Genomic DNA, 9,151 nt, shown 5'->3' on the forward strand with positions numbered 1-9,151 from the left:
GTCCAACTTGTAAATCTTTACTTCCAGGAAGCATCTATTTTCTCCCTTACTTTACAAATGTTATAACTCAACACAGTAAAATGTCACTAATTTGGAAGTGTGAAGTCAATCTGAACTAGGAGGAAGTCTGAACTGTAGTACCATTTATAAACAAGTTTCATTTCATGTAATCATTATGGCAGTTTCAGTTAGGTTAAAATTAACAGAGATTGATTAATAGAGATTCTGACAGGATTGCCATTGTATGGATAGGTAAGTTTCATTTGTAATTTATTCCTGGCATACGCAAAATTAATTCTCTCAAGTATTTCCCTCCATCAGTCCTCACTGCTAAACTAATATACACATGTATACACTATCTTGTTTGTATTTACTTGACTAAAAATTTCATGATGACAAATTTAGGCTAGGTCTCACTGAATTATCACAAAATCTGCATAAAATTTAACTGTTCAAAATCAGTGTCTGAGTCTATTTTACTATAATCAGACTAAATAACAATACTGCATGTTGACATCTTCAGACCTTGTCCATTTTTTTTTATTCTAAAAATATTGGCCCCCAGGAGTTTGACACTGCTGTGAGGTATGATGCCATGGCATTCTACTGAGGGCAACAAAGTGAGACTCTGTTTCACAACAAACAAACAAAAATAAATTAAATCAAATCAAATTTTTAAAAATAAAATAATAAAAAGATTGGCCTAAGAAACATATGAAAAAATGCTCATTACAGCACCAGCCACATACATCAAGGCTGGTGGGTTGGAACCTGGCTTGGGCCAGCTAAACAACAATGACAACTGCAACAAAAAATAGTTGGGCGTCGTGGTGGGTGCCTGTTGTCCAGCTACTTGGGAGGCTGAGGCAAGAGACTGCTTAAGCCCAAGAGTCTGAGGTTGCTGTGAGCTGTAACACCATGGCACTCTACCAAGGGTGACATAAAAAAATTCTGTCTCAAAAAAAAAAAAAAAAAAAAGAAAGAAAGAAAAAATGTTCAATTACCAAACAAATGAAAATTAAAACCACAATGAGACACTATGTTACCAATCAGAATAGGCATTATTAGAAAGTCAAGAAGCAATCTATTTTGGTGGAGATACAGTGGAAAGGAACTGCTTATACACTGGTGGGGGGAATGACAGTATGGAGATTTCTCAAGGATCCCAAAGGTGGTCATATACAGGAAAAATTAACAAACTCATATTATATTTATTATAAATATTTTTAATATTTATATAGCAACACATAGATATTTTATAAAATTTTGTAATGAATATTTTGTAAATAAAGGTACATTCAGCTATGTATGTATGTATGGCAACCTTTGCCCTGTATAGGCAGATCTACCATTCAGTCCAACAATCCCAATTTCCTTTGGTATCTACCCAAAGGAAAAGAAGTTGTTATATTAAAAAGACACCTGCACTTGTATGTTTATTGCAGCACAATTCACAGTTGCAAAGACATGGAATCAACCTAAGTGCCCATCAGCTGATGAGTAGATAAAGAAAATGTGGTCTATATACACCATGGAATACTACTCAGCCATAAAAAGGAATGAAATAACGTTTTTTTCTGGCGATTTGGATGGCACTGGAGGCCATTATCTTTAGGGAAGTAACTCAGAAATGAAAAACTAAACATTACATGTTTTCACTTATAAGTGAGAGCTAAGCTATGATATACAGGGGCAAACAGAGTGATAGAATGAGCACTGGAGACTCAGAAGGGGCAAGTTTGTCAGGGGGTGAGAGAAGAAAAATTACCTATTGGATACAAGGCACACAATTTGAGTGATGAAAGCACTAAAAGCTCAGATTTCACCCCATAGGATTCATCCACATAATCAAAAACCACTTGAACATCTAAATCTATTGAAATGAAAAAAAATTAAGTAAAAAATAAAAATATTGGCCAGATCTCAGATTATTGTAAGAAGGGCCTTTGATTTCATGATATTTCTCACTATATTGGTTCCAGTAGCACACTGACTATAGGTAGTAGTCTGGTTTTAGTCAAAGGGGATGTAGTAGACTGGATTATTATTAAAATATATTCACTCCTTCCCTGTCCCAACTGCCATAGAAGCAGTATACTTCACTGCCCCTTTGACCCATGGACTTGGCCATGTGCTTTGCTTTGGTCTCCTGGTGGCTGCAGACTTGATGTTGAGCTCCACCATACAACTTGCTTTGGCCAGTGGGTTGCTAGCAGAAACTTGAAGTACGCTATTGCAGCAGAGCTCACTCTCTTGCTACCTCTGCCACTGCTAGGAGATGAGCTTCTCTCAGGCTGCTGTTTATCTTTAGCCTGGGGTCCAGCCCAACTCATAATGAGAAGCTGGTCTCAGCTGGACCTGCAGCCTGAGGCAAAGACCCAGAGGAGTCCAGCCTACAATTGACCTGCACATCGGTGGACACAGGAATAAATGGTTTTGGCCTTATGTCACTGAATTTGGGGTGGTTGGTCACACAATATCATGTGCTGTAGGCGATCAATATGAAAGAAATAATGCAACTTCTTCTGCATGTCCTAACATTTTAAAATGAATATTGAGGTGTGCATTCTGAAGAAATAAACTTTCTGAGTGCAAAAATCAAAATTTCAATAATTAGCTCTGAAAATAATAAATAGCATACACTAAGTCTATTGTGGTTTTCTTTTTTGAGACAGAGTCTTACTCTGTTGCCCTGGTTACAGTGCTGTGGCATCATCATAGCTCACATCATAGCTCAAACTCTTGGGCTCAAGCCATCCTCTTGCCTCAGCCTCCCGAGTAGCTGGGACTACAGGCGTGTACCACCATGCCTGGCTAGTTTTTCTATTTTTAGTAGAGATGGGATCTTGCTCTTGCTCAGGCTGGTCTCCAACTCCTGAGCTCAGGCAATGCATCTGCCTCAGTCTCCCAGAGTGCTAGGATTACATGCATAAGCCACTGCCCTGGCCCCTTAAGTCTATTTTTAAAAACAACTCTTGAAAGTCATTCTTGGCAGCGGGGGACTAAATAGTTTCTCTGGAGGCATTATTTTAAAACTGTATAGGCCTGGCCTGGTGGTTCACTCCTCCGATAACAGCACTCTGGTAGGCCAAGGCTGAAAGATCACTTGAGCCCAAGAGCTCAAGGCTGCTGTGAGTTATCATTGTGCCAGTGTGTCATTTTATTTGCCTCAACAAATAAAATAAAATAAAAATAAAATAAAATCATAAATTTTATGTATAAACAGTTTCTGTATAACCAAAACTATGGGGACATGATCCAGATAACAGCTAGGGTAGATAGAAAATGCATCCTCCCAAGAAAAGAAGTTATCAATTTCACAATTTGTTAAATGTTAGCCCCTTGAAAAGAATGAATACTTTTTAAAAACTAACCTACCTAGTGAATCTAAAATATCCTTTATGTCTGTAATTAGACAGTCTAATTTGTAATTTTCTCGACGAATAGGAGCATCTGTTTCTCCATAGCCTCTCAAATCCAGCGCTACCACTCGATATTCACTTTTAAATTCCCTCAGTTGGTGACGCCAAGAATACCTGCAGGGAAAAAAAACATTAAAAATACCATGTTAACTTATACAAAAAATAACATTACAGAATTTCTAAGTGGAAAACTCTAAGAAATTACTTATTTTGAGAAAAGATATATAGCTGTGAGTCAGCAGAAAAAAAGAGATCTATTTGAGAAGGAAACACTGACATTCTATTAGAATTATTTTATCTTTTGGGGGCAGCACCTGTGGCTTAAGGAGAAGGGTGCTAGCTCCATATACCGGAGGTGGCGTGTTCAAACCTGGCCCCAGCCCTGGCCAAAAACTGCCAAAAAAAAAAAAAGAGAATACTTTATCTTTTCAACAGCTTTCGTGGGGTGTAACAAATGGCCAGTATTTATAGAAATTAGCAAATGTCAGATTATAAAATCAAGGTATTTATATATGTCTCAAGAGGTCAATTTTCTAAACTTTTCCTAAATGATGCTTATAAGGGTCAGGGAATCTATACCATGAACAGTTAATTATTTTACAGCCTGAATTTCAAGACACTAAAAAGATTATAAAGTCTTTTTTAAAGTGAGAGGGAAGAGAGCTTCAGAGTTGTACCAAAACTGAATGTTTATCTGTCCCTGGATTCTTGTGGAGTAACACAAATAAAATGCATCTGTATGGCAGAACCATTTGATTCTCTGGTTGAAAAAATTAACTAGATTAAAATTTAGTTCCCTCGGAAATAGATTTTACTCCTCTTTCCCTACTGTCAAATAGGGCTTAGTGTTTTTACCAATCATAACAGCTTAGTTATGGATTGAAAAATTCTGAAGATCAAAGAAAAACAAAAAAAACCAAAAAAAACAAAGATGGTGCTGCCTGTAGTTCAGTGGGTAGGGCACCAGCCACATACACCCAGACTGTTGGGTTCGAACCCAGCCCGGGCCTGCTAAAACAGCAATGACAACTGTAACAGCAACAACAACAACAACAACAAAAATAGCTGGGCGTTGTGGCGGGTGCTTGTAGTCTGAGCTACTTGGGAGGCTGAGGCAAGAGAATCGCTTAAGCCCAAGCATTTGAGGTTGCTGTGAGCTGTGACACACTGAACTCTACCCAGAAAACAAACAAAACAAAACAAAGATTATCATTGGGAGAATCTAACATAAAATAACCATTTAAGATAAACCTCTGCTTCCTGAAGCAGAATTCTTCTGCGGAGAAAGTCCTGAATCATGAACACAAGCAAAAGCGATATTAAGAACTCGTAACAATGAAATGTCACCAGCACTGACCCATGAGAATGGCCGCGGTGCTGCAGCCAAGTTCTGGAGGCCTCTGCTGGGCCAGGCATTTCCCCTATGCCTGATCATGGAACTGCAGAATTAACTGAAATACAAAGCCCCACAAGATTCTCTTCTTTGAATAAGCATAATCACTGTGGATAGCTAACAGAAAAAAGACATGAGTTTTTCAAAGTGACTCACTATGTTATGGAACTCAAAATATGCATTTCTAAAGAGCATCTGTACGCACATCTGTTCATGGAAACACAGTACAAAATTATCTGACACAAGCCAAATGGGAGATCATTATCTGAAAATACTTCTGGAGTGCAAGAGGCAAGCGAGCACAGTGATATAAGATTATATACCAATGATGAGAGAGGCTATGCCATGTGAAGTGACACAAAGCAATGTGATCAAGGTAACACGTCAACCACCTTATATCAACAGACATATCAGGCAGAGTTTCAGATACATGCTCAGAATTATAGATGGGTACGGAATTCCTGATCTGTTACTAGAATATTTGTGACTTATGAAAATCTGCAGAAGCATTGCCAATGAAGATGAATTTGAAGGTCAGGCACAGTGGCTCACGCCTGTAATCCTAGTACTTTGGGAGGCTGAGGCAGGAGGATTACTTGAGTACAGGAGACCAGCCTGGGCAACACAGCAAGACCACTTCTCTACAGAAAATTAAAAAATTAGCCAAGTGTGATGGTGCACGCCAACAGTCCCAGCTATTTGGGAGGCTGAGGTAGGAGGATCATTTCACTTGAACCCAGGAGACTAAGGCTGAAGTGAGCTTTGATCATGCCACTGTCTAGAAGAGTACAGAGAAAAATCCTATCTCTTAAAAAAAAAAAAGATAGATTTGAAAATGTTAATAAACAGCATCTTTTAACAAAATGCAACTAAAAAATGCAACTGCTATTTCTGTTTTTAAGAATACAATTATCCATGAAATTAAATTCAAAGTATTTTAACAAAATGCAACTAAAAAATGCAACTGCTATTTCTGTTTTTAAGAATACAATTATCCATGAAATTAAATTCAAAGTATTTTATGCAGTGAATTGAACTGAACAATGTTAATCACGATAGACAGAACTTCTTCCTCAGTGGGTACAGAATGGGCATAACGACCATAGCTCTTTATCATCAGTTTAGATAACTGTGCACACAGAGTAACTTTACTGGGAAGAATTGCAGCAATTCTTGCAGAATAGATGTGTGGCTAACTGATTTTTTTTTTTTTAATTTCAGATTTTTATGAGGGTACATACATTTCAGTTACGTAGTTTGGTTTTGTGGGATGAAGTCAGAGTTATAGGTGTGTCCTTGTCCGAAAGCACGTAGCATACTTGTGCAATGTACCCACTGAGTGGGAATTGACCTACCCCCCTTCTCTCTCTCCCTCCAATAACCAGGGTCATTTTCAGCTAGGTCATAGTTAGTAATCTTGTTAGTCTTGTCTCTGGGTTGTAACAAACAAAAAGTAGTTTGTTTCCTTAAAGATACTCATCTGTCAACACATAGGACTTGATTATTTCCTCAAGTAGCCTTACTTAAAGTTTTGAATTGATTTTTTAATGCCTGTGTAACTGAAGCTCAACTCTTCCCTCTTTACAATCCCTCATAATCAATAAAGTTCTGCAGATTTAACCTCTTAAATATTTATTTCAACACTCCCCATATATCCTGCTATCATTACCTTAATGCAGGCCTCCATTAATAGAGCAGTCTATTGATTGGTCTGACTGGGTCCATTCATTCTCTCAGCTGCATCTTATAAAAACCAGAGTGATGTAGCAAAATCACAACTTCTCTCCTGTCACATCCCTGCTTAAAATCTTTTTGGACTCCCTGTTATTTATAACACAAGGTCATCATTCTGGCAGACAAGACCTGCAAGATTCGACTAGTGCCCATATTCCAGCCTGATTACTTTACACTCTGTCGTTTGCTTTATAATAAAAAGAACATCTATTTCATTCTTCCTACATGCCAGCCACAATTCCAAGTACTTCTTGTATGATAATGTTGACCCTCAAGACCATACTATGAAGTAGGTATTATTATTATTATTTTTGAGACAGAGTCTCACTGTTGCCCTCAGTAGAGTGCTGTGGCATCATAGCTCACAGCAACCTCAAATGCTTGGGCTTAAGGGATTCTCTTGCCTCAGCCTCCCAAGTATCTGGGACTACAGGTGCCTTCCACAACACCTGGCTATTTTTTTGTTGCAGTCGTTATTGTTGTTTAGCTGGCCAGGACTGGGTTCAAACCCGCTAGCCTCAGTGTATGTCGCTGGTGCCATAACCACTGTGCTATGGGTGCCAAGCCAATAGGTATTATAACTAAGCCCACTTTACACATGAGGAAACAGAGGCATTGCAGGTTAAATGATGTGCCAAAGGTCGTAGATTTAGCAAACAGCAGAGCCAGGATTTAAATCCAGGCAGTCTGGTCTCAGAGTCCGTGTTAAGTTGCCTCTGCAGCACTAGGTCACTGTTGCTTTGTTGTTGTTGTTGATTTAGATTTATAAGGCTTTATTTTATTTATTTAATAATTTTTCATGTGTTGGTAGGCCGTGTGCCTGTCTTCTTCTGTGAAGTTTCTGTTCAAGTCTCTTGCCCACATAGAAATGGGGTAATCGACACTGTTGCTTTTTGCTTTTATGACTTTGTTCATATGGTTTCCTTTGTCTGAAACACCATCGCTCCCCACCATTCCTCTGTGGCTCCGCAGTCTCTGACCTTTGCTCCTCAGTTAACTCGTCCTCCCACTAGGCATCTCCTCTTTCAGGAGACTCCTCTGTCTTCTGCCCTTAACAGGCTGGGTGGGGTGGGCCCTTCTGTACTGTCATACTTGCACCCACATGTTCTGTAATGATCTGTTGATATCTGGCTCTTCCACTCGATTGTGAGCTTCCCGAGTTCTCTGGTATAGCCCATGGAGGTGCTTATAAAAATCTGTTGAATAATCGTAGCCACAAAGTAATGAAAACACAAAACACAAAAGGGTTGAAAAGGGTTGGAAAAATGTATAGCAGGTGTTGGTTTAAATAAAATGAAATCTCTCAAACTGTGTTTTTTTTTTTTTCGAGACAGAGTCTTACTATGTCACCCTCAGTAGAGTGCTGTGGCGTCACAGTTCACAGCAACTTCCAACTCTAGGGCTTAAGCAACTCTCTTGCCTCAGCCTCCCAAGTAGCTGGGACAACAGGGGCCCAGCACAGTGCCTGGCTATTTTTGTTGTTGTTGCAGTTGTCATTGCTGTTTTAGCTAGCCCGGGCTGGGTTTGAACCCGCCAGCCTTGGTGTATGCCGCCAGCACCCTACCCACTGAGCTACGGCGCCGCCTCTCAAACTGTGTTTAAATATGGAATCCAACAGAAATCATGAGGATTATATGAATGAGGGGTGAAGAGGTAAATCCAAACCTTTTTTGACTAACAACAACAATAAACTTACAAATACGTAGGTAATGAGAGTTAGAAGTAATAGTTGTTCAGTAAGGTTTCTGTCCCAGTTCAAATCTTGAGACAATGATAGCTAAAGGTCCCAAATTCCCATTGGGGAATTTATATTCAATTTCTATTAAACTATGCATTGTTTTAATATCTCAAATACCTGTGTCTTCTTTTTAAATTCATTTAATTAGAGATTTCCAGGTAGAAATTGTACTCAAAATAATGAGCACAATCCCACAACATTTTACATTTAAAATTATATTAGCGGGGCCACTCATGGTGGCTTACGCCTGTAATCCTAGCAGTCTGAGAGGCCGTAGCAGGTAGGTCACCACAGCTGAGGAGTTCAAGACCACCCTCAGCGAGAGAGAGACCCCATCTCTACTAAAAATAGAAAAAACTAGCTGGGCCTAGTGGTGCACGCCTGTAGTACCAGACACTCAGGAGCCTGAGGCAAGAGGATTGCTCAAGCCCAGGAGTTTGAGGTTGCTGTGAAGTATGATGCCATGGCACTCTACCCAGGTTGACAGAGTGAAACTCTGTCTCAAAATAAAATAAATAATAATAACAATAATAATAAAATTGTGTTAGACATTGGGCAGCACTTGTGGCTCAGTGAGTAGGGCGCTGGTCCCATTTACTGAGGGTGGTGGGTTCAAACCCAGCCCCAGCCAAACGACAACAAAAAAAATAGCCAGGCATTGTAGGGGGGTGTGCCTGTAGTCCCAGCTACTTGGGAGGCTGAGGCAAGAGAATTGCCTAAGCCCAGGAGTTGGAGGTTGCTGTGAGAAATAAAGTTATATTAGAGATTATGCAAACATGATACCTGCATATGTTACATTATTAAGAATTTACATTGCCTTAAAAATCACCCTAGTGGGCTCAGTGCCCGTGGCTCAAGCGGCTA

General features: G+C 39.4%; 1 protein-coding gene across 1 annotated transcript in view; it reads right to left on the reverse strand.

The window, feature by feature from the left end:
- Positions 1 to 9,151, reverse strand: part of EPHX4 (epoxide hydrolase 4) — a 34,059-nt gene that overhangs the window by 14,629 nt on the left and 10,279 nt on the right. The window contains exon 3 of the mRNA XM_003784162.1: positions 3,379 to 3,536. Within this exon, the coding sequence (XP_003784210.1) occupies positions 3,379 to 3,536 (158 nt within the window). The remainder of the gene's footprint in view (positions 1 to 3,378; positions 3,537 to 9,151) is intronic.

Source organism: Otolemur garnettii, unplaced genomic scaffold (genome assembly GCF_000181295.1).
Source record: "Otolemur garnettii isolate 467f Iridium unplaced genomic scaffold, OtoGar3 scaffold00010, whole genome shotgun sequence".
NCBI classification, from domain to species: Eukaryota; Metazoa; Chordata; class Mammalia; order Primates; family Galagidae; genus Otolemur; species Otolemur garnettii.